Here is a 24,718-nt window from a genome sequence, read left to right on the forward strand (position 1 = left end):
CCCGCCAAACCTATGCTAAAGTAACTCAGTCAAGAAGGACAAAGAAGAGACTACTCCTCCGAGATATCCATCGGCACCAGCCCGGATCCCTCGACTCTGCTGTGATGAAATATGTTAAAATACATACAGACTCACTTTGCATTTGAGGAGACTCTGCCCGGACACTTACTGACTCAATGTTCTAGGCCAGGAAATCCATTCACCCGACAATCAGGGACACTTGGTGAATGGAAACTGGTTGGAATTCTAGCCTGGGGACATAAAATCCCTATAAAAACCCAGGCCAAAGAACCCTCAGAGGTGGATTTGGGAACACCTATACCTTGCGTATAGACCCTGTACACCCAGCGCTGCGCTGTCCATTTATTGTGGTTTTTCCTCGCTGTTTTGCTGTTTTGTTAATTTATAATAAATTTATCTTTTTTATCTTTAATCTGCCGTTGCATTTATAACACCTGGTTATACTAGGAAAGAACTGTTATTCCTATCCCCAGATCTCTGCCTAAAGGCCCCTTGATTTCAGAATTATAATAATTCGGAGGGAGGGGGTCTACATTCTTTCATCCCAAGGGAGGCTCCTGCTCTCCCTAACAGACACCTGTCTTCTAAAACCAAGACAGATTTTGGCCGCCCAATGTGGGGCACTGAGAGAAAAAGGGCAAAAAAGGAATAACAGTTCTTAAATAACCTAACCTTTGTATGCTGGATTTAGAAACCTTGTTAGGTAGAACCATGTTGTTTAGCTTACCCAGGTTTGGGGGGGCATGTGGTCACAGCTATACTTCTCCCATTTGCTGCACCTTACCTAAATATGGGTCCTATAACTAAGGCTACTATGGCTATTATCCAGTTTGTTTTGTGGATTGATAAGGTGAGGAATTCATGGATGTTTAACGTCCTCTGGACAGCGGGCTCATGGATTCAGAGCTGTCACACACTAACTGGATGGTTTTTGGGTTACTTTAATAATAGTACCTACTGGGAGGAAAAGATAGCTGAGGAAATTTTCTCCCAACCTTTCACCCAGTTCCTTGGGCCTATCCCGCCAGTTTTCAAAGGGTTAAAATCTTCTCTGAATGCTAATGACATCATACAGTGGCTGGTGTTGCTGATAGGCCTGTTCTACTTAGCCTTCAGAGACAAAGGGAAAGAGACAGGGAGTGTTGCTCCAGAGCCTGGCACAGCCCCAGAGACAGGGAGTGCTGCCCCAGAGCCTGGCACAGCCCCAGAGACAGGGGGTGCTGCTCCAGAGCCTGGCACAGCCCCACAGCCCACCTCAGAAATGAACCACCCAGAGTGGGTGGGGGTTCTGGTGAAGCAGATGCATGAGATGGGCCAGATGCTAAAGGAGTGCATTTCCTCAGCTGCTGGGAAACCCTCCCCCTGCCTCAAAGAGGGACAGTCTGATGGTGCAGCAGTGGAACCCACAGACGTTACAACCGTCCAGGTTCCAGCTGAACCACAAGGGCAGTCACAGCCAGCAGCTGTTGCCCCTGTGGAAACGAGGAAGTCTAAGATGAAATCACAGCACCCTGTTGATAAGGATAAGAAAGGAGGGCCCTCACAACCCACAGGGGAGCCAGAAGTTGAAATCATCACTGAGTCTCTGACATATGACAGTCTCCGTAAGTTACAAAAAGACATTTTGAGGCGGGGGCTTGAGCCTTATACAGCCTGGTTACTTCGGGTCTGGGACCTTATGGGTACAGGCGTGCAGCTGGATGGTGGTGAGGCAAGGAATGTGGGACCCTTGACCCAGGACTCAGGTGTGAATCAGGTATTCGTCAGGGAGCAAGGGCCCCTTTCCCTCTGGGAGTGGCTTTTGATGAGTGTAAGAGAAAGGTTTGTCCACAGAGAGAGAATGGAAGAGCACTATCACAGAAGGGACTGGAAAACCATTGAGGAAGGGATCCAACAGCTGAGAGAAGTGGTGATATTAGAGGTCCTCTTTGGGAGGGGTGGACAGCATGATAATGACCCCGACAAAGTCAGGTGCACTGGGCAGATGTTGTGGAGTCTGGCAAATCTAGGGCCACGTGACTACACCACCTATATTGCAATGATTAATGCCGGTAACAGCCGAGAGACGGTGGGACCAGGCTTAGACATTTTGCCAGTATGGTCCATGGCCCGCAGCAGGCTAAGATTTCCGCTGTGATTAAGGAACTCAAAGAGGAGATGAGGGAAATGAGGGAAGAGATGAGGAAGAGCAGTTCCCATATGGCACCAGTGCGGGTCACAAGCCCAAAACTCCAAGCCCAGCGTCCCCCAGCTAGAGAGGGAGGGTACACCTCATGAACTGAGCTGTGGTTCTTTCTACATGACCTTGGAGAAGACATGGGAAGTGGGATGGTGTCACGATCCGCAAGGTGGGATTCGTGATGTGGTTCTTTTAGCCGGTCTTAGAGTACAAAAGATTATCAGCAAACCAAGGACTTAAACAAGAAAACACAGTTTATTGAGTGCTCATCAGCACTAATATGCGATAGAGGGAAAGAAAAGAGAAAGCAAAGCATAAGGAAAAGAGAGTAAGGGGATTATAGCTACCAACGTCGAAGTCCACTCAGCCATCCAACGACGCAGAGTGTTCTGTCCGTTGGGGAGATCTCAAAGGAAGGTAAGTTTGGTGTATAATTTTATAGTCTTTTGCAAAGCGAGGGGTGCAGGGCCAAAACCAGATGAGATTGATGATCATTGTGATGAATTCCATTGCGCAGGGAGCAGGTGTAGGGTACAGAGCGATCCATGTCTTGCAAGTTTTTGCTCACCAGCAGGAACAAGGACAAGGTGTTGTGGAAAACCCATTGCACAGGGTACCACGCACAAGCCTCTGCTCACCAGCAGGAACGAGAGCAGTGTACCGTGCAACGTCCTGCAAACAATCACTGAGCAAACATCCATTTCAGCTAGGCCCAAACCCCCAAACCAAGTCCCTTGTGATATTCAGGGTCTCAGTCTCTGTCCTTGAGACGGTTGTGAGACAGATGAGGGAATCTTCGGACCGTCTCTTACAGATGGGAAACCCACTTCTGCCCTGGCAGCACGAGTACATCAACTCAGGGAGGGAACCATTAACCAGAAAGGTTCCACTAAAGTGAAGGTAGCCTCAACCTCCCGTGACCAAACTGCCAGATATTACATAAAAGAGGATGATCCCCTTGAAGGAACCTCTAGCATGTATGCCCAGGGAGGAGAGGATGACCAGTGCTGGAGGGGCCCTGCCGCTAGCCAGGAAGAGGCACGGGAAAACCGGGTCTTTTGGACGGTGTGGATCCTATGGCCTGGCATATCAGAACCACAAAAATACGAAGCTTTAGTTGATACTGGTGCACAGTGTACCCTAATGCCATCAGGACATGTGGGGACAGAACCTGTTTCCATTGCTGGGGTGACGGGGGGATTGCAGCAGTTGACTCTGTTGGAAGCCAAGGTGAGCCTGACTGGGGAAGAGTGGCAGAAACATCCCATTGTGACTGGCCCAGAGGCCCCGTGTATTCTGGGCATAGACTTCCTTTGTCTAGGCTATTACAAAGACCCAAAGGGACTCAGGTGGGCTTTTGGAATAGCTGCTGTGGAGGCAGAGGACATTAAGCAATTGAACACCTTGCCTGGACTATCAGAGAACCCATCTACAGTAGGACTCCTGAAGGTGGAAGAACAGCGAGTACCAATTGCCACCTCGACCGTGCATCGCCGGCAGTATAGGACAAATCGAGATGCTGTGATCCCCATCCACAAGATGATCCGAGAGCTGGAGAGCCAAGGGGTGGTCAGCAAAACCCACTCCCCCTTCAACAGCCCCATCTGGCCTGTGCACAAGTCTGACAGAGAATGGAGATTGACTGTGGACTATTGTGCACTGAATGAAGTGACTCCACCGCTGAGCGCTGCCGTGCCGGACATGCTGGAGCTCCAGTATGAGCTGGAGTCCAAAGCAGTGAAGTGGTACGCCACTATTGACATTGCCAATGCATTTTTCTCCATTCCCCTGGCAGCAGAATGCAGGCCTCAGTTTGCCTTCACGTGGAGGGGAGTGCAGTACACTTGGAACCGACTGCCTCAGGGGTGGAAGCACAGCCCCACCATCTGCCATGGATTGATCCAGGCTGCCCTGGAAAAGGGTGAGGCTCCAGAACATCTGCAGTACATTGATGACATCATTGTGTGGGGGAACACAGCAGTGGAAGTATTTGAGAAAGGAGAAAAGATCATCCAGATTCTGCTACAAGCTGGCTTTGCCATCAAGAAGAACAAAGTCAAAAGACCTGCTCGAGAGATCCAGTTCCTGGGAGTAAAGTGGCAAGACGGACGGCATCAGATTCCCACTGAGGTCGTCAGTAAGATCGCTGCAATGTCTCCACCCACCAGCAAGAAGGAAACACAAGCTTTCCTACGTGCCATAGGTTTTTGGAGGATGCACATTCCTGAGTACAGCCAGATCGTGAGCCCTCTCTACATGGTTACCTGAAAAAAGAACACTTTCCAGTGGGGCCCTGAACAGCAGCAAGCCTTTGCTCAGACCAAGCAGGAGATCACTCATGCAGTAGCCCCTGGCCCAGTCAGGACAGGACCAGACGTGAAGAACGTGCTGTACTCTGCAGCCGGGAACAATGGCTAATCCTGGAGCCTTTGGCAGAAAGTGCCTGAAGAGACTCGAGGCCGACCACTGGGATTCTGGAGGCGAAGCTACAGAGGGTCCGAAGCCAACTACATTCCCACAGAGAAGGAAATCTTGGCTGCCTATGAAGGAGTTCAAGCTGCCTCAGAAGTGACTGGCACAGAAGCACAACTCCTCCTGCACCCCAACTGCCAGTGCTGGGGTGGATGTTAGTTAGCAGACAGTTGGTCAGGACTATACACAGCACAATTACCATAAGCAGTTTGTTCCATGCAAATGACAGCATGCTTGCAGAATCACAGCTAAGGCTTTAAAGTTAAATGAACTTTTAACTATGATCGCATTAACTCTTGAAAGGGGAATACTTACACTTTATACTAATATCTTTTCTAAACTTATCAATAACCTACAAATAACAATTATCACACAAGCTACACTCTTTATCTTAAACTACTATCTACTTTTAACACATGTGCTCTGGTATTCATGCAATCTAAGCGTGAAAGCAATTTGCTTAAAGGGTAAAATACAATTACAATTTGCTTTTATATACAGTTAGATGGAGTCTCTATACTCTTCTAGATCTTCTATAAAACTCTTCTCACAAACAATGATTTAACGTGATTCAGTCTTGGAATATCCACTGCTCCTGTGATGTCAACTGGCAGCTGATCGGTGACTGACTGAGGGCATCGATGTTCAGCTTGTTCTTCACATCTTCTAAATCTTAAAACAGAGAATAACTGAAAAAAATCAGTAGAGACACAACATCATAATAACAACATGAAATTTCTGTTGGCAAACTGTCTGTGTAGAGCTCAGACACAAGTGTGTCCTGACAGCTCCACTTCTGATCTTGTTTGGAGTATTAAGGCTGTGTGGTGACGTCTGTGTTTACTGGATCTCATGTTTTCAAAGGCAGACAGTCTGGTCAGATGAACAGGTGACCTTTTTTCAATCTGTTAACAAAAAACACAGGCATTTCTCCCCTTGAAGTTAATGAATTACATTAATCAAATGCTTCTAAGGCATCAATTCCCCCCATTTTTTAAAGAAAAAAAATAAAAAAGTACATGGACTGCCCGCTCTGCTGCTGCTCTCTGCTGCTGTTATCTCTAGAAGGTTTGAGCAAAGTCTCCGTCATCCCCCACACACTCTCGCAGAGAGAAAAACGGAAAGAAAAACCTCACAAAGGTAACTTTAACAAATGCAGTTCTTTCTCTCAATATTTCTCACGTTGTTCACAGATAGAGGAAAAAGGGCACGATTTTACAAAAACAGGCAGTGTTACACGAAAAGCCTCTCAGGGCCAGGTGGTAACAATGGTGACCATTGCAGCTTATCAACTTTTAATTACAGTGATAAATTTCGAAGTTAGCAATTTTTTGGCTGTTTTGTCTCTCTTTGAAGCCACCTGTCTGAGACACCTGTTTCTGCTCAACTGCTTCTGTAATTGTCTAGCATGGCCTTGGAGATTTTTTTTCTGCTCTGCCTCTGCCCTGGGGGTGCCTTTGTTCTCTGCACACACCTCAGTGCTTTCCCCCATGTCCCCCTGGTTTGGGTAGAAACCAAGCTAAATTTGGCTTCTCTTCTTCCAGGGTAGTAAAGTTGGAGCTTAAATAAGACTGTAGTGTTAAAAGTGTCTCCAAAAGTGAAGCAAATAGTTCAGGACGTATCACATCCTGCCGTAGCTGAACAGATTCTGTTTGTTGTTTCAGCATTTGCTGTGGAATTTCTTTCTCATTATTTTCTTCTCTCTGACTCTCCCTCCCTCTCTCCAAGGACGGCATAGACAGGAATGCTCACCCAGCAATGGGAGGTAGAGACGGCTGCTGTGACACAGGTAGAATTACAGGGCTCACAGCCTCAGCATATCTCACTTTTCTGTTTTTTAAGGTATTAATTACAATCTGCCAAGTGGGACCGAGAGACAGAGTGTCCTTGCTTTTCCCTGTAATTATTCTCTGTCACAACAAATCTCCTGTATCTTTCGATTCTTCCGGGCACCCGCGCCTATTATCTGTAGCCCATAAAACGAGCTTGTCCAGGTCTTATCCCCTGACTGCTTTGCCTTGTTTAATGAGAATACTCAGAAGCAGCTTTTTCGCTGCTGCAAACTCAGTTTCCATGCTAACAGCACATGGCAGGGGGAAGGTCACGACCCCTCACTTACTCCTCCGCCTTCGGTCTCCCCCAGAGACCTGCCTCCTTTTTCCACATCTCACCGCGCCGTGTCTCACCGCTCTCAGGTCGCCTATTCGGTACCGATCCACGTCCGCGGCTTCCAGCGCCCAGATTCACTCCACCGGCTCCACCACTAAATCCCCTCAGCCCATGAGAGGTTCCTGTTCAAAGCGCCAGATATTGAGAGACTATTCACAAGTCTTCACAGAAGTAAAAGTGAATGCCATTTATTTCTATCTTTAGCACCTTTTATAGTGTTTGCCAGGACCTGAGGTCTAAGCAAGTTACTATTGGCTAATACACATTGGTTTACATTTTTTCTCTTAGACACAAGGATATTGTTTTTCTTCATTCTCTCTGCTTCAGGGAAGTTTCAAGGACATTAGCCTTTAATATCACGACTTATGCCAAAGGCTGGTTTGTGCAGACAGGCCTTTACTAAAATATCATGCCCACCTTCTGTTAAAATATTCTCTACACCAGTGTCTCCATCTGCCTGCACTGTGCAGCCACGGAGAAGAGCAGAGAGGGAAGGGGCCAGGCTCAGGGCTGTGCCCCGGGGCTGTGCCTTGCATGGCTCCTCTGCTGGCCTCAGGGAGCCTGAGCTGCTCCTGCTGCCACTACCAAGCCCTGGCTCTGCCTGAGGCTCGGTTCAGAGCTGCTGGCAGCACAAGGAAGACCATTCTCCCCTGACTGCCATGCAAGGGGCTCCTTCCATCCCAGTGTGGGGCCACTGCAGGCACGTGGTCCCCCTGCCCCTGCTCCTGAGGGGAAGGCAGAGATGAGGGAGTGCCTTGGAGGGCAGCAGTCACCCAGGTGTACTCCCAGCCCCTCTGGACTGAAGGAGAATCTTGAGCACTCTCCAGGACCTGTCCTGTCCTGCCTTTCTTTGCAGCTGAACCTGTTAATGAAGGTGATCTGGCTTATCAGCCCACGTCCTGAACTGTGCCCCTGGGATCCAGGAACGATTCTCTGGGAGATGGTGAGGGTAGGTCAAGGCTTTTCCCACTGGGAGAGCTGCCATCTCAGAGCCCCAAGGTCAGCTCCAAGCAACGGGACTCGTGCACCAACATCCCTCCCTCTGCAGCTGCTCCCAGAGCTGGCCCTGAGTACCCAGAGGCCCAAGGCACAGGAGCAGCCTCGAGTGGGAGCCCTGCCATGAGCCCAGGGCCATGCTCCCAACTGGGCAGGGCCTGCACTGGCTCCTGACAGGGCCTGGCTCTGTCCCCTTGGGCTGGGGGAGCTGTCACAGAGCAGGGAGGGTCAGGGGTGCCTCTGGCTGCTCAGGGATGGCTTTGGCCCGTGTCCCTGGAAGGAGCCACTGCCCAAGTGGCTGCACTGTCCCTGGGCTCTGCTCCCGTCCTTCTGGGCTCTGTTGGGGGGCACAGCCTGTGCCAAGGGGCAGCAAGGTGCCTGCAGGCCCCAGCTCAGGGGGAAACAGAGAACGTCCTGGCCGTATCCAGCGTGCTGCCAGCTCAGCAGCAGAGCACAGCACGGGCTAACACTGCCCATTGCTCCCACAGATGGAGCCAGCACCACAACTCATGTTCCTGATTCCCAGAAGGTCATTGAAAGGGCTTTCTGTCAGGGAACACGCTGCTAACTAGAGATAATGGCCATGGTGGGAGGTGGAGAGCTTGTCTTCATGTTGTGCTGCTTTGGAATCTGGTGTTCCTGGAGGAGAAAATGGTGAGGGTTTTGTTCATCTTTCCCTCAAATAGCTTCTTATGGAAGTCTATTGTAGACAGGAAACATTTCCAAGGAGGCTGCTGTGGACTTGTGGGGAGTCAGTGGTTATCCAAATAACTCTACTGAGAGTTCTGCTGCTGCCCAGGCCTTTCTTTGGCCTCTTCACTGCTGGGCCTTGTCCTGGGGAGCCCGCTTGTGCTGCAGCCAATGCTGGCTCCCACTGAGGCTGCCTGGCCAAGAGCAGCCCCAGGAGCAGCAGGCAGAGGCAAAGCAAGGTGGGCAGGAGGAAGAGTGGGAACGAGATTGCCCTTGAAAGGCAGACATGCTCTGGGGCCTGCTCCTGGCCAGGGACCCTGCCCAGAGCCATCCCCTGCTCGCTGGGCTCCTGAGGGGCAGCTCTGCAGCTGGGCCAAGCTGTGCCAGCAGCTGCAGCCGTGCTGGGGAGCCTTGGCCGCTCTGGGCCCTGCTGTGCAGGAGGGGCCCTGTGTGCTAGTGGCAGCTGAGGGCCTCAGCCACCTCCTCTCTCCACAGGAGCACTTCTGGACAGCATTTGAAGGACAGTGGCTGCACTAAACACCCAGACAGCTTGAGCAGCTCCTCTTCAGTAATGAGGGCCTGGGCAGCTCTCGCAAGAGCTTTGAGAAGAGGACCCCAGAGCAGCCATCCCAGAACAGGAGGAATCCTCCTATAACCCTGTAGATCCCACGGCCAACTCTTCTCCCCATGGGTATCCCCAAGGTCCCTTCATTCCCTTTTTTGATCTCCCTCTGCCCCAGCCTAGCCCATTCCTTAGTTCTTGTAGAGACCCCAAGACCAGCCCAGCACCCTCCAGCCCCACCTGAGACCAACATGGCCCTTCCTCTGTCCCTGAGCCCCTCTGGCCCTGCCCTGTAAACAACACTGAAGGTGAGCCCATCTGCCAGTGTAGGTGATGGCCCCTTCTTCTCTTCAAATAAAGAGATGGAGCTGTTAGCCCAGTGTCCGGCTGGTACTGCCAGCAAAGCCCACACAGCACCAGCCTTGACTGAGATCCATGTCCAGGAGCTGCCGGGGCTGACCACAGTGTGGGCAGGCAGGAGCCAGGCAGGGGCTGCTGTGACCAGCGGTGGGGCCCTGAGGGGCTGGGGGAGTCCAAGCTGAGCGTCCCTGGGCTGAGGGCACATTTCCTTCAGTGGCATCACCTGGGCCTGCACCTCCTCCACTGGAGAGCCCAGGAAAAGAGGGAACCATCAAGAGCAACACCAGGGACACAGCCTGACTGTGGACATGATTTTCTGAACCTGAGAGAATTTCATGCTCTCGGGAGCTGATTGTTCCCAAGAGAAAGTCTTTTGAGGAGTTTTTCACTCTCAAGGACTGTTTATGAAAATAAGCTTTTGTTTCCTAAAACAAGACACATATTTTCTGAGACTGTTTTCTCTTGTCCCACCAATGAGATGAGGGAGGTATTGTCCCTTCTACCAGTGTCAGAACACCTGTGTGTGATCGGAACCCTCGTTCTATAGTTCGTGTCCTCTAGTGACACCTTACCAGCAATGTCAGCAGACAAAACCAAGGTTTTGTTTAGCAATGGCCCTTTGATGAATTAAAAGATTTACTATCAGGGCACCCAGATGGGAGAACACTCAAGGGGTACAGCCAAGGCTGTGAGGTCACAGCAGGCTCTGGGGTTACACAGGTTGAGGTCACGACAGGCTCTGAGGTCACAGAGGTGGCAGAGCCCCGTGGTTGCACAGCACCACAAGGACGGAGCAGTCAGTCCTTGACTGCGACTGTTGCAGCAGCGGCGACAGCAGCAGCGGCGACAGCAGCAGCGGCGACAGCAGCAGCGGCTACAGCAGCAGCGGCGACGGCAGCAGCGGCAGTGGCAGCAGCGGCGGTGGCAGCAGCGGCGACAGCAGCAGCGGCGTTGGCAGCGGTGCTGACACTGGGACAGCGTTGTGAGGACAGTGGTGACAGCAAGAGCTGGAGGACTGGCAGAGGGCAAGGCACCATGGCCTTTCCTCTGCGCCTCTTCCTCCTGCTCCTCCTGGCAGTGGCCCTGCCTGACAGGGCTGCCCAGGCTGCTCCCTGGCGAGCACAGGGAGCAGGTGAGCCCATGGCCTGGTTCCCCTTTCTCGGGACAACACTCCCTTCTCCCTGGGAAGCGTTGGGAATGGTTTTCCCCAAAGCATAAGGGAGGGTTTCCTCTGTGGGAGGGAGAGAGTCCCCAGGGGCCCTGGGCTGCTCCTGCCACACTACCAGGGATGTTGCAAAGGGACTGCAAAGAGGGTGTTGAGAGTGACCACAGCTCCGCAGGACCCTCTGCAGCTTTGGCCATGTCCATTGACATCTGGCTGCCAAGGCCTTACCCAAACCCCTTGCAGTGCCCAGTCCCCTAAGGCAGAAGGGGATCCCAGAATGCACCATGGACATGGTTCTGATCTGTACTCCAATCTAGATTGGAATCATCACATGGATTACCTGGAAGTAATGAATGATGGCTTGAAATTCTTGGAGGATGTTGGAGGCAAGTTTTCAATTCCCCTTTTTACTTACAGAACAATCAATGTCAGGGTGGCAAGAGCTCAGCCATGTGCCACTTCCCTTAACATAATCTCAGGGGTGATGCGTTTTTTAAACCTTGTCCCACTGGAGCCCTGAGTGATCCCACAGGATTGCTGTCAGTGGCAGGAAGGAGCATTTAGCTGTCAATCTTCATCCCATGTGCAATGCCAGTGTCTCCTTCCGTGTGCTCTGTGCAGCCATGGAGAGGAGCAGAGAGGGAAGGGGCCAGGGCCAGGGCTGTGCCTTGTGTGGCTCCTTTGCAGGCCCCAGGGAGCCTGAGGATCTCCTACAGAGCCACAGCATCTGTTCTGTCCTGCCTTTCTTTGCAGCCAAGCCTCTTGGTGCAGGCGATGCAGCTCCTCAACCCACACCCAGGACTGAGTCTCAGGGAGGTGGTGAGGGTAGGTCAAGGCCTTTCCCCCAGGGAGAGCGGCCAGCTCAGAGCCCAGAGCTCGGCCAGGGCGGCATCGCTGCAGGTGCCAGGACAGAGCTGTGCACGTGTGTGCCCTCGGCCTGCGCGATCCCCTCACAGCTCCTGCGGCTCAGTGCTGCCTGTGCAGATCAGCAGAGATGAGAGAAGCTTCTGTGGCTGTTTAGTTACAGGTGTGTGGGCAGGGAGCGCTTTGCCAGCTCCTGGGTTGGTTACTGCAGACAAGCCCGACTCCCATCGCAGGGGTAAGTGGTGTGTCCCTGCTGACCCCACAGCCTGAGCAATGGTTTTGTGGAATCCATTCCTGGGAAATTTTTCTCTAACGTCCTCCAACAGGAAGGAACAAAGCTACTGGACACAAGAAACCTCGTGAACCATCTAATACCATGCAGCAAATGCTGAAGGAAATGCTGCAGGGAGCACAAGGTGGGTCCATGTCCCTCAGCCTCCTCCTGAGACTCAGCAGCCGGGGGCTTTCTCTGTACATCTGGACACGCCGTGCCCGGCACAGCAGGAAGGGATCCATGGCAGCCTCACTTCCCCACTGCTGCTTTCACAGCCTGCAGGGCTGTTTCCCAGCCTGGCCTGGCTGCAGCTTCTCCCCAGCCTCTGCAGGAAGGCATTTGGCATCAGCTGACAGGGAGCCCAAACTGCAGCACAGGCCATGCAGTTTCCCAGTCCTCTGCAATTTCCCAGTCTCAGGGTTGACAAGAAATGGCAGCTGTTTTGAGAAGGAAGGGTCCTGACCAATCCCAAAAGTTAATATGATTTCATGATCCTTTTCCATGTCCTTGACAAGCATTGACCCAAAAGATACCACCTCCAGTCTGTGGAATGGTTCCATCTGATCCAGCTGTACAATGTTCTTTCTCCAGAGAAGAATCAAAAAGCTGTGCTGAAGGCGGCGTTTCCTGGAGGAAGCAGTGGCTCATGGGCAGCCTCTGCTGCTGCAGGAAGGGAGGCCATGCCAGGCACAGTCCCAGGAGGTAATTGCTGTGCCTTTGGGTATCACATTGGGCCGGAGCTTCTCTGGCTCTATCACTTCGGCCTGCTCCAGGAGTGGGTCACAGCCCAGGAGCAGGAAGACCCGAGGTGCCACTAGAGCACTTGCTCTACAGCTTTTTGACTGTCAGTCTCTACTCTGAGGAGGCAAGAATGAGAGGGAGATCTTTTGGATGGGGTAATAGTGGATTTATTGCTCTGGGGAATCTTGGGGGTAAAAGACAGAAAATGTGAGTATGCAACAGCTGAAATAGGGAGGCAGTTCAAAGGGAGGGTACAAAACATCAGCTAATCAGAGATACCGTGGGGTGGGGTAAAAGGCAGGGTTCACAAAATCCTCATCCAATGAGGGAGGTGGATGAAAAAATGAGGTCACATGGACTAATCTAGTGTTGAAGTTCAGGGGATTTCTGAAGTGGAATTCCAGGCATGTGGTGGGCCTAAGGCAGATTGACAGGAGACTCAGGGTACATTGACAACGTGGGGTGGGAGGGCAGCATTTGGACCAAACCAGCAACTTCCGCCATAACACAAAACACCATTAACAAGAAACACACTGCAACATCTGGGCTGAGCCCTGCTGAGGCTTGAGCTGCCATCGCTGCTGCTTGGCAGTGCCTGCCCTTCAGGGATGTTTCATAGAGCATGAAAAGGGTGTTGAGAGTGACCAGGAGCCAGCCCAGAGCTCCCCAGGCCCCTCTGCAGCTTTGGCCATGCCCATTGTAATGTGGCTCTCATGGCCTTACCCAAACCCCTTGCAGTGGCCAGTTCCCTAAGGAAGAAAGGGGATACCAGCAGATCATGGAAATAGTTATGATCTGAGATTCCTTCTAGATTGGGATCGTGACATGGATTAACTAGAAGTGCTGGTAAATGGTGGTTTGAAGACCTTGCCAGATGCTGGAGGCAAGTTCTCAATGTCCCCTTCAGCACAGAATAATCAGTGTCATTGTGACAAGGGTTCACTCATGTGTCATTTCCCTTAAGAGTTTGAAGGTTGATGGATTCTGGAAACCATTCTATGCTCCCTTTGGGAGCCCTGACTGATCCCACAGGATTGCTGTCAGTGGGAGGAAGGAGCATTTAGCTGTCAATCTCCTTCCCATGTGCAATGCCAGTGTCTCCTTCCATGTGCTTTGTGCAGCCACGGAGAGGAGCAGGGAGGGAAGGGGCCAGGCCCAGGGCTGTGCCCCAGGGCTGCGCTCTGCATGGCTCCTTTGCAGGCCCCAGGGAGCCTGAGGATCTCCTACAGGGCCACAGGAGTTATTCTGTCCTACTTTTCCTTGCAGCCGAGCCCCTTGGTGAAGGTGATCTTGCTTCACAACCCACACCCAGGACTGAGCGTCAGGGAGGTGGTGAGGGTAGGTCAAGGCCTTTCCCCCAGGGAGAGTGGCCAGCTCAGAGCCCAGAGCTCAGCCAGGGCAGCATCGCTGCAGGTGCCAGGACAGAGCCGTGCACGTGTGTGCCCTTGGCCTGTGTGATCCCCTCACCTCTCCTGCAGCTCAGTGCTGCCTGTGCAGATCAGCAGAGATGAGAGAAGCTTCTGTGGCTGTTTAGTTACAGGTGTGTCTGCAGGGAGCGCTTTGCCAGCTCCTGGGATGCTTACTGCAGACAAGCCCGGCTCCCATCGCAGGGGTAAGTGGTGCGTCCCTCCTGACCCCACAGCCTGAGCAATGGTTTTGTGGAATCCATTCCTGGAAATTTTTCTCTAAGGTCCTCCAACAGGAAAGAACAAAGCTACTGGACACAAAAAAACCCATGAGCCATCCAATACCATGCAGCAAATGCTGAAGAAAATGCTGCAGGGAGCACAAGGTGGGTCCATGTCCCTCAGCCTTCTCCTGAGACTCAGCAGCTGGGGGTTTTCTCTGCACATCTGGACACTGGATCTGAGTGATCCCACAGCATCGCTGTCAGTGGGAGGAAGGAGCATTTAGCTGTCTTCTTAGTCTTCTTCCCATGTGCAATGCCAGTGTGTCCATGTGCTCTGTACAGCCACGGAGAAGAGCAGAGAGGGAAGGGGCCAGGCCCTGGGCTGTGCCCCGGGCCTGTACCTTGCACGGTTCCTTTGCTGGCCCCAGGGAGCCTGAGGATCTCCTACAGAGCCACAGGAGCTGTTCTGTCCTACTTTTCCTTGCAGCTAAGCCCCTTGGTGAAGGTGATCTAGCTTCCCTACTCACATCCAGGACTGAGCCTCACGGAGATGGCGAGGGTAGGTCAAGGCCTTTCCCCCTGGGAATGCTGCCAGCTCAGAGCCCAAAAGTCATCCTGCTAGCAGAGATGACAGAAGCTTCTGTGGCTGCTGAGTTACAGGTGTGTCTGCAGGGAGGATTTTCCCAGACACTTTTCAGGATGCTGCACACAAGCCTAGCTCCCATCACAGGGGTGAGTAGTGTGTCCCTGCTGACACCACTGGATGAGCAATGATTTTGTGGAATCCATTCCTGGAAATTTTTCTCTAAGGTCCTCCAACAGGAAGGAACAAAGCTACTGGATACAAGAAACCTCGTGAACCATCTAATACCATGCAGCAAATGCTGAAGGAAATGCAGCAGGGAGGACAAGGTGGGTCCATGTCCCTCATCCTTCTCCTGAGACTCAGCAGCCAGGGGCTTTCTCTGCACATCTCGTCACGCCGTCCCCAGCACAGCAGGAAGGGATCCATGGCAGCCTCACTGCCCTGCTGCTGCTTTCACGGCCTGCAGGGCTGTTTCCCAGCCTGGCCTGGCTGCAGCTTCTCCCCAGCCTCTGCAGGAAGGCATTTGGCATCAGCTGACAGGGAGCCCAAAGTGCACCTCAGCTATGCATACCCTGAGATCCCCTGCAATTCCCCATCTTAGGGTACACCAGGAATGCTGGGTGTTTAGAGAAGGAAGGGTCCTGACCAGTCCCAAAAGTTGATATAATTTCCTAATCCTTATCTATGTCTTTGACCAGCATTCATTCCTGAAAATGCCACCTCCCATCTGTGACACAGTTCCATCTGATCCGGTTGTAAAACTTTCTTTTTCCAGAGAAGGACCAGAAAGCTGTGCTGAAGGCGGTGTTTCCCAGAGAAAACAGTGGCTCATGGTCAGCGTCTGCTGCAGGAAGGGAGGCCATGCCAGGCACAGTCTCAGAGGGTAATTGCTGTGTCCCTGGGCCTGAGCCCTGCTGAGGCTTGACCTGTACATCTCTGCTGCTTGGCAGTGCCTGCCCTTCAGGGATGTTTCATAGAGCATGGAAAGGGTGTTGAGAGTGACCAGGAGGCAGCCCAGAGTTCCCCAGACCCCTCTGCAGCTTTGGCCATGTCCATTGACAATGTGGCTCCCACAGCCTTACCCAAACCCCTTGCAGTGCCCAGTTCCCTAAGTCTGAAGCGGATGCAAGCAAACCATGGAAATGGTTCTGATCTGTGCTCCCTTCTAGATTGGGATCGTGACATGGAGTACATGGAAATGCTGGTCAGTGGTGGTTTGAAGACTTTGCCAGATACTGGAGGCAAGTTTTCAGTGTCTCTTTCTGCACAGAATAATCAGTGTCAATGTGGCAAGAGCTCACTCATGTGCCATTTCCCTTAAGAGTCTGAAGACTGATGGATTGTGGAAACCTCACCTTGCTCCCTTCTGGAGCCCTGAGTGATCCCACACATCACTGTCAGTGGGAGGAAGGAGCATTTAGCTGTCAATCTCCTTCCCATGTGCAATGCCAGTGTCTCCTTCCATGTGCTCTGTGCAGCCATGGAGAAGAGCAAGAGGGAAGGGGCCAGGGCTGTGCCCCAGGGCTGTGCCTTGTGTGGCTCCTTTGCCAGCCCCAGGGAACCTGAGCTGCTCCCGTTGTCGCTGTCAAGCCCTGGCCCTGCCTGGGGTTCAGTTCAGAGCTTCTGGCAGCTCCAGGGTGTTCTTTCTCCCCTGACTGCCATGCAAGGGGCTCCTTCCATCCCTGTGTGGGGCCACTGCAGGAACGTGGTCCCCCTGCCCCTGCTCCTGAGGGGAAGGCAGAGATGAGGGAGTGCCTTGGAGGGCAGCAGTCATCCAGGTGCACTCCCAGCCCCTCAGGATTGAAGGAGAAATGGAATTGCTTTCCATTCAGGTCCTCCTGCATGGACGAACCAAGACATAGAAGACGGGAAATCCCTGGAGGCATCCCGACTTCTGGACAAGATGTTGAGTGATCTGGAGACACACCGTGGTGGGTGTAATTCCCTCAGCAGCCGGGGCCTTTCTCTGCACATCTGGACACGCCGTGCCCAGCACAGCAGGAAGGGATCCAAAGCAGCCTCACTGCCCCGCTGCTGCTTTCACGGCCTGCAGGGCTGTTTCCCAGCCTGGCCTGGCTGTTCTCCCCAGCCTCTGCAGGAAGGCATTTGGCATCAGCTGACAGGGAGCCCAAACAGCAGCACTGGCCATGCACACCCTGACACCCCCTGCAATTTCCCGGTCTCAGGGTAATTCAGGTGTAGGGGCTGTTTGGAGGAGGAAAGGTCCTGGCTAATCCCAAACTTTGATATGATTTCCTAATCTTTATCCATGATTTTGACCATTATTGCCTCATGATGATGCCACCTCCCTGGAAGGAGAACGGTTCTGTCACATCCAGCTGTGCCTCTTCCTTTCTCCAGAGATGAAGAAAATGGCTTTGCTGAAGGCGGTGTTTCCCGAAGGAAACAGGGGACCATGGGCAGCCTCTGGTGAAGGGAGGGAGGTCATGCCAGGCACAGTCTCAGAGAGCAATTGCTGTGCCCCTGGGCCTGAGCCCTGCTGAGGCTTGAGCTGCCATCTCTGCTGCTTGGCAGTGCCTGCCCTTCAGGGATGTTTCACAAAAAGGGTGTTGAGAGTGACCAGGAGCCAGCCCAGAGCTCCCTAGAGCCCTCTGCAGCTTTGGCCATGTCCATTGACATCTGGCTCCCACAGCATTACCCAAACCCCTTGCCGTGCCCAGATCCCAAAGGCAGAAGTCGATCTCAGCACACATTGGAATGGTTCTGATCTGTGCTCCCTTCTAGATGAGGGTGCTGAGACAGCTTCTCCAGCAGCTGGGATGGAAGATGGCTTGGAACCATTAGGAGGTTCTGCAGGTAAGTTCTCAACTTCTGCTCAGAGCATAATCATTGACAACCTGTCAAGAAACAGGTGACAGAAGCTTCTGTGGCTGTTCAGTTACAGGTGTGTCTGCAGAGAGGACTTTCCCAGCTACTTTCCTGATTCCTGAACGCAAGCTCGGCTCCCATCGCAGGGGTGAGTACTGTGTCCCTGCTGAGCCCACAGGCTGAGCCCTGGTTTGTTGGACACATTCATGTGAAATGGAAATACTTTCTGTTAAGGTCCTCCTAGAGGGAGGAACAAGCCTACAGAAGATATCAAGTCCCTGGAGACATCGAAACACATGGATGTGAGGCTGAGTGATCGGGACAGACGTCATGGTGGGTGCAATTTCCCTCAGCAGCTGGGGCCTTTCTCTGCACATCTGGACATGGTGGCACAGGAAGAAGGGATCCATGTCAGCCTGGCTGCCCTGCTGCTGCTTTCATGGCCTGCGGGGCTGTTTCCCCAGCCTGGCCTGGCTGCAGCTTCTCCCCAGCCTCTGCAGGAAGGCATTTGGCATCAGCTGTCAGGGAGCTCAAGCTGCACCTTGGCCATGCACACTCTGAAATCCCCTGCAATTTCCCAGTCTCAGGGTAGATCAAGAGGGGCAGCTTCAGGAGGAGGGAGAGTCTTGTGTGTGCCCAAAGAGCCGTGGACTTTTCCTGATCAAGCAATCATGACCAAGACATGGATATGTCTTTGACAAGTATTACTCCCTGAAGAAGCCACCTCCCCGATGGGCAGTAGATCCATCTGATTCAGCTGTGCCTCTTCCTTTCTCCAGAGATGGACCAGAAGTCTTTGCAGAAGGCAGAACTTCCTGCAGAATGCAACAGCTTCATTCCAGATGCCTCTGCAGAAAGGGAGGAGATAGCAGACAGTGGCACAGAAGGTATATTGCTGTGCCAGGTTCAGCCAGGCTGAGCAGTCCTGCTGGGGCCCCTCCGTACGAGACGCATCCCGAAACACCCTGGGAGTGGCTGCATTGGGTGTCCATGGTGGGGAAAGGGCAGAGGAGGAGGCCAAGGCTCCAGTGTGTCCTGACAGGGCCTGGCTCTGTCCCCTTGGGCTAGGGGAGCTGTCAAGTGGAAGGGAGGGTCAGGGGTGGCTGTGGCTGCTCAGGGATGGCTTTGGCCCGTGTCCCTGGAAGGAGCCACTGCCCAAGTGGCTGCGCTGTCCCCGGGGTTCTGCTCCCGGCCTTCTGGGCTCTGTTGGGGGGCACAGCCTGTGCCAAGGGATGGTAAGGTAGACAGAGAATGTCCTGGCTGTATCCAGCGTGCTGCCAGCTCAGCAGTGGAGCACAGCTTGGGCTCAAGGCTGCTCATAGCTCTCACAGATGTTATCACTACAACAGGAATCGATATTAAGGATTCAGCGCCCATCTCTGGAATTGTCCGCCCGCAGGATGTTCGGAAAACCTGCGTCGTAGACTCAGTTGTGACAGTTATCACTGTGCAACTTGCATTTATATGCTGTTTTTTTGGGATCCGGAAAGTCTACAAGATCAGACGGTAATTTGTTGATTTTTTTCCAGAGTTTTCTTAAAACTCTGCACACAGCACTGGGAGCCTGATGCATAGTCATGCTGCTGTGCACTTGTTTGTAGTCAATGGTAGTCCACAGAATTCTGCTGAGAGTTCTGCTGCTGCCCGGGCCTTTCATTGGCCTCCGAACTGCTGGGCCTTGTCCTGAGGAGCCCACTTGTGCTGCAGCCAATGCTGGCTCCCACAGGGGCTGCCTGGCCAAGAGCAGCCCCAGGAGCAGCGGGCAGAGGCAAAGCAAGGTGGGCAGGAGGAAGAGTGGGAACGAGATTGCCCTTGAAAGGCAGAGGTGCTCTGAGGCCTGCTCCTGGCCAGGGACCCTGCCCAGAGCCATCCCCTGCTCACTGGGGCCTTGAGGGGCAGCTCTCCAGCTGGGCCAAGCTGTGCCAGCAGCTCCAGCTGTGCTGGGGAGCCTTGGCCGCTCTGGGCCCTGCTGTTCAGGAGGGGTCCTGTGTGCTAGTGGCAGCTGGAGGCCTCAGCCACCTCTTCTCTCCACAGGAACACCTCTGCAACTCCAGCATCCTGGCGAAGAATGTGCCACTCTCCCTCATCCACAGGAAGCTCGGAGACTGTCTGGTTTTACTGTGCGCCTACACGGTCTCAGAAGCAGGATTTGCCCTGTAAAGAAGAGCACCAGCACTCCCGGCCTCCTCCACAGTCCCCCAGCCCGGCTGTGATGCCCATTTCCCCTGAGATCCCCCCACCTCCTCCCCTCCCAAGCCGGCCGCCCTGGTCCAGCTAGGACTGAAAGTGGGCCAGCCACGGTAGGCCTTGGGCCACCAAGAGCTTGGGGCATCTGCTCTTTGCTATATATAACACTTGTTGCCTATGGGTAACAACCAGAGGCAGTTTTCTTACTGTTTTTCGTTCAAGAGGAAGGGCTGAATATTCTTCCCATGCCCACCTCATCCTTTGCTCTTTTGATTTTTATGCTGCTAGGTGCTAGCTTTATCTCTTCATAGAGCTTTATAACTTTGCATGTTTTCCCCACCTACTAGGCCAAAAAAAAGAAATAAAAAATTTTTCAATTTATATTTCATTTTTAGTGTGATTGGGCCACTCAAATTTGGAGCAACTCCTTTTCCATTTCCCTTTTCCGTCCTACCTACAAAAAGTTCATCTGTACATGCAAATCAACAGAATTACTGAGATTTGCCTCAAAGCCCAGAGGAGAATCTGGCACAAAATATTCTCCCTGTGTACTGCCCAGCAAGGAACATTCAGAGAAAAATACAGTGGCAGCTGAGGCTCGTGGAACTCCCAGAATCCTGAGCCTGAAGAGGAGGCAAACACAACCTGGCAGTGGCTGAGGGCACTTCTCCTCACAGACTCCTCTGCATGTGTGTCCCTTCAGGAGGGGAAAGCTTTTAAACCTTAGCCTTACCTTCCTCCTGTGCTAAAATGTAAGGCTTCTCCTTACATTTACAGAGAAAATACTGAGCTACAAACAATTCTCCATTCCTCACCAAAGCTACTCAGGTACTCGACTTCAACAGCAAAACCAAATGTGGTCAGAAATTTCCCATCAAAGCCCATTTGCAGAGAAACCTCACCATATGTTAGCAAATATTTATTAGCACCAGTGCACGCAAGAGATTGCTCCTTTTTTGTCCCAGAGAGAATATTAGAATCATTTGTTCTTGACAGGACTCCTTGGACAGCCCCCAGAGCCGCCTCCTCACCACGCCTTGCCTGGGCTGTTCATGCAGTCTGGTAGCACCACCTGACTTTGCCACCCTGTCCAGACCTTGGGCACGGCTGGTGCCACAATCCCCTCTGGTGCCACAATCCCCTCTGGTGCCACAGTCCCCTCTGGTGCCACAGTCCCCTCTGGTGCCACAGTCCCCTCCTGCCTCGTGGCGTGTCCCTGCTGCTGGAGGAACCCTGCTCGTGCTGCTGCCTATTCAACCAGGCCGGTGTGCTACTTCCCAGACAAAGAGAAACTAAAGTCACTGCTTTGGGCAGCTCACTGGAACAAGTTTAACGCTTCCTCATCTCTATCACAGACCTCTTAAAACCCACATAGCAACAGCATAAAGTCACCTCATCTACAGAGGTGAGGAGGCCTGAGTGAGCAGAAGGTCAGCTTTCAAGCACACTAGGTTTTTAATTTAGTGGACTCACTCAGTCATTCACAAGCCTTACTTGTCAAACTGGACTGTGTCATGCTCTTGTCTTGTTCGTGTTAGAGAGGAGTCAGGGAGAAATTAGTTAAGAAACCAGAAACACTGGGGGCGCTTAGGCTTGGCTGACAAACGGAGCATGGCGGCACCAGCCTACTTTGCCTGCATCCCTTTTCCTGCTGGATAAAAGTGGACACGGCTCCACTGAGGGCACATGGAAATGGTTCTGATCTGTGATTCCTTCTAGATTGGGATTGTGACATGGAGTACATGGAAATGCTGGTCAGTGGTGCTTTGAAGACTTTGCCAAATACTGGAGGCAAGTTTTCAGTGTCTCTTTCTGCACAGAATAATCAGTGTCAATGTGGCAAGAGCTCACTCATGTGCCATTTCCCTTAAGAGTCTGAAGATTGATGGATTGTGGAAACCTCACCCTGCTCCCATCTGGAGCCCTGAGTGATCCCACAGCATCGCTGTCAGTGGGAGGAAGGAGCATTTAGCTGTCAATCTCCTTCTCATGTGCAATGCCAGTGTCTCCTTCCATGTGCTCTGTGCAGCCACAGAGAAGAGCAAGAGGGAAGGGGCCAGGCCCAGGGCTGTGCCCTTGGCCTGTGCCTTGCATGGCTCCTTTGCCAGCTCCGGGAAGCCTGAGAATCTCCTACAGAGCCACGGGAGCTGCTTCTGGCCTGCCTTTCTTTGCAGCCAAGCCTCTTGGAGAATGTGAAGCAGCTTTCCAACGCACATTTTGGACTGAGCCTCTTAGAGATGGTGTGGATAGGTCAAGGTCTTTCCCCTGGAAAAGCTGCCAGCTCATAGCCCAAAAATCATGCAGCTGGCAGAGATGAGAGAAGCTTCTGTGGCTGTTGAGTTACAGGAGTGTCCGCAGGGAAGACTTTGCCAGTTCTTGGGTGGGTTGCTGCACGCATGCCCAGCTCCTGTCGTAGGGGCGAGTAGTGTGTCCCTGCTGATCCCACAGGCTGACCACTGGTTTTGTGGGATCCGTCCTGGGAAATGGATCTGTTTTTCTCTAAGATCCTCCAACAGGAAAGAACAAAGTCACAGGACACAAGAAACCCCATGAGCCATCCAAAATCATGCAAAAAATGCTGAAGAAAATGCTGCAGGGAGAAGAAGATGGGTCCATGTCTGTTGGGAAGGATGAGAATTTAACAGAAAAGTTTCATGGATGTGAATGCTTAGCAGAAGGTTCTCTAGAAATGAAAGCAAGCTTTGATATATAAAAAGATGGTTTTAGGGATAGTTGTTACTGAACCAGCTGAAAGAACAAAGGTTTAGTCAAGTTGGAAGGTTTAGAGCAAAAGTTTAGTCAGTTAGAAGGAAGTTTTATGGCTAAAAGTCCAATAGGTTAAATGATTTTCAAACAAAGCATGTTTGTTACCAAGGAAAAATGCATAGGCAGACAGAAAGATGATTTTTACCAAAGCAAAAGAGATTTCTCCGCTGCAAAACAGGTGTCAAAGTTTAACATGTAAGTGCTAACTCAGATGATTAGTTTGTCATTAACACAGTATGGTAATTCTAGCAGTTTTGATGGGATATATGTAAATGTAAAGGTATTGTGTGTGATGCTGATTGGTTGTTATGCAATAATATGCACAGGAAAAGAAAGAGATATAATGCATTGTAACCAGAACCGAGGGGGCTTGCAGAGGACACATGGCCTGCCTATAGCCAGCAGCTGTAGGCTGACCCACGACCCCCTGCTGCAACCTAATCTATGGAATAAACAGCATTATAAAGAAAAGCCATCTGAAGTGCCTGTCTCTCCACCAGCTCTTACACATGTCCCTCAGCTTTCTCCTGAGACTCAGCAGCCGGGGGCTTTCTCTGCACATCTGGACACAAAATGGGCACTGATCCATGGCAGCCTGTCTGCCCCGCTGCTGCTTTCACGGCCTGCAGGGCTGTTTCCCAGCCTGACCTGGCTGCAGCTTCTCCCCAGCCTCTGCAGGAAGGCATTTGGCAGCAGCTGATAGGGAGCCCCAAGTGCACCATGGCCATGCACACCCTGAGATCCCCCAGTAAATTCCCAGTCTGAGGGTAGACTGAAATGGTGGCTGTTTTGAGAAGGGAGGGTCCTGACCAATCCCAAAAGTTGGTATGATTTCCTGATCTTTATCCATGACTTTGACAAGCATTCCCTCCTGAAGATGCCACCTCTCATCTGTAGAATGGTTTCATCTGATCCAGATGTAAATATTTCTTTCACCAGTGATGGAACAAAAAGCTGTGCTGAAGGCGGTGCTTCCCAAAGGAAACAGTGGTTCACTGGCAGCCTCTGCTGCAGGAAGGGAGGCCATGCCAGGCACAGTCCCAGAGGGTAATTGTTGTGCCTCTGGGCCTGAGCCCTGCTGAGGCTTGAGCTGCCATTTCTGCTGCTTGGCAGGGCCTTCCCTTCAAGGATATAGCACAGAGCATGGAAAGGGTGTTGAGAGTGACCAGGAGCCAGCCCAGAGTTCCCCAGGCCCCTCTGCAGCTTTGGCCATGTCCATTGACATGTGGCTACCACGGTCTTACCCAGCCCCTTGCAATATCCACATCCCAAAGGCAGAAGGGGATCCCAGTGCACCATGGCACCAAACTAGCAGGGGATCTGAGATACTGTTCTCACCCTTCTGAAAACAATCTGACACAAAAATAAACAGAAAATAAATGATGATATCTATGATAATGGGGCTCAGCATGTTTAGCTGTAATCTATCCACTGTGTGTAAGTTCTGTTTTCCTTGTTAAGTCACATCATCTGAGGTAAGGCTGTTCTTCTGTCCAAAGAAAAAACACTGCAGTGGAAAAGGAGGCCAGATTGGAAAATATTAAAAGCGAGAGCTAAAAATAATATGTTGTTTAGTTGGTTTGCTGTTTCCTCATGGCTTTTTGGCTGTCTTTGAAAGCAGCTCCTTGGATGTTAATGCAAGCAAGAAGTCCTTTGTAAAGGGCTGTCTTCGCAAAACACCTGCCACTTCTGTGATGCAAGACAGAAACAGCTTCCCTTGGGCTACAGCTGGAAGGCTTGAAAATGTGTTCCAGAAACTCGTGATATGACAGAGTCTGATTAACACAATTTAATGTCATCAAGCGCAAGATGTAAGTTACCTGATAAAATAGCCCGAGTATTTCCATGGCAAGCAGCAGGAAAGGGCTGTGCATTGGAATGACAGGAAACAGCCCCAGAGTGCATGATGGACAAGTTTCCCAGCCAAAGCAGACCAGAAGCACTGGGAGCACAAAGGGACACACCCAGGGGCAATAAGGGGAGTCAGAAAGGAGTCTTGACAACAGGGGATGGACGGATCGTGTTGGTGTGTTGGAACAGAATTGGTTAAAGGGGAGTGTGGAGAGATATGGTTGAGGCAAGGAGCAGCAGGACCATGTGTGGAGGTGTGGGAGCACAGGCTGGGGGCCTGTGGGGCTGCCAGGACTCAGCACCAGGCAGTGCCTGACCACACCAGCCCCGGGCAGGGGTGCCAGTGGCCACCGGCCCCGTGAGGCCGCCTGTGGTG

General features: G+C 52.1%; 1 protein-coding gene across 9 annotated transcripts in view; it reads left to right on the plus strand.

Annotated features, from left to right (window-relative positions):
• The first annotated feature begins 10,195 nt into the window (after positions 1–10,195).
• Positions 10,196–24,718, plus strand: part of LOC111945973 (uncharacterized) — a 248,502-nt gene continuing 233,979 nt past the window's right edge. For all 9 annotated transcript variants that reach the window (XM_086845384.1, XM_086845399.1, XM_086845415.1 and 6 more), the window contains exons 1-4: positions 10,196–10,581; positions 10,932–11,000; positions 11,368–11,439; positions 14,028–14,105. In XM_086845384.1, the coding sequence (XP_086701510.1) occupies positions 10,485–10,581; positions 10,932–11,000; positions 11,368–11,439; positions 14,028–14,105 (316 nt within the window). In that variant the 5' untranslated portion in view covers positions 10,196–10,484. The remainder of the gene's footprint in view (positions 10,582–10,931; positions 11,001–11,367; positions 11,440–14,027; positions 14,106–24,718) is intronic.

Source organism: Cyanistes caeruleus, chromosome 11, assembly GCF_971803275.1.
Source record: "Cyanistes caeruleus chromosome 11, bCyaCae1.hap1.1, whole genome shotgun sequence".
Classification (NCBI taxonomy): domain Eukaryota; kingdom Metazoa; phylum Chordata; class Aves; order Passeriformes; family Paridae; genus Cyanistes; species Cyanistes caeruleus.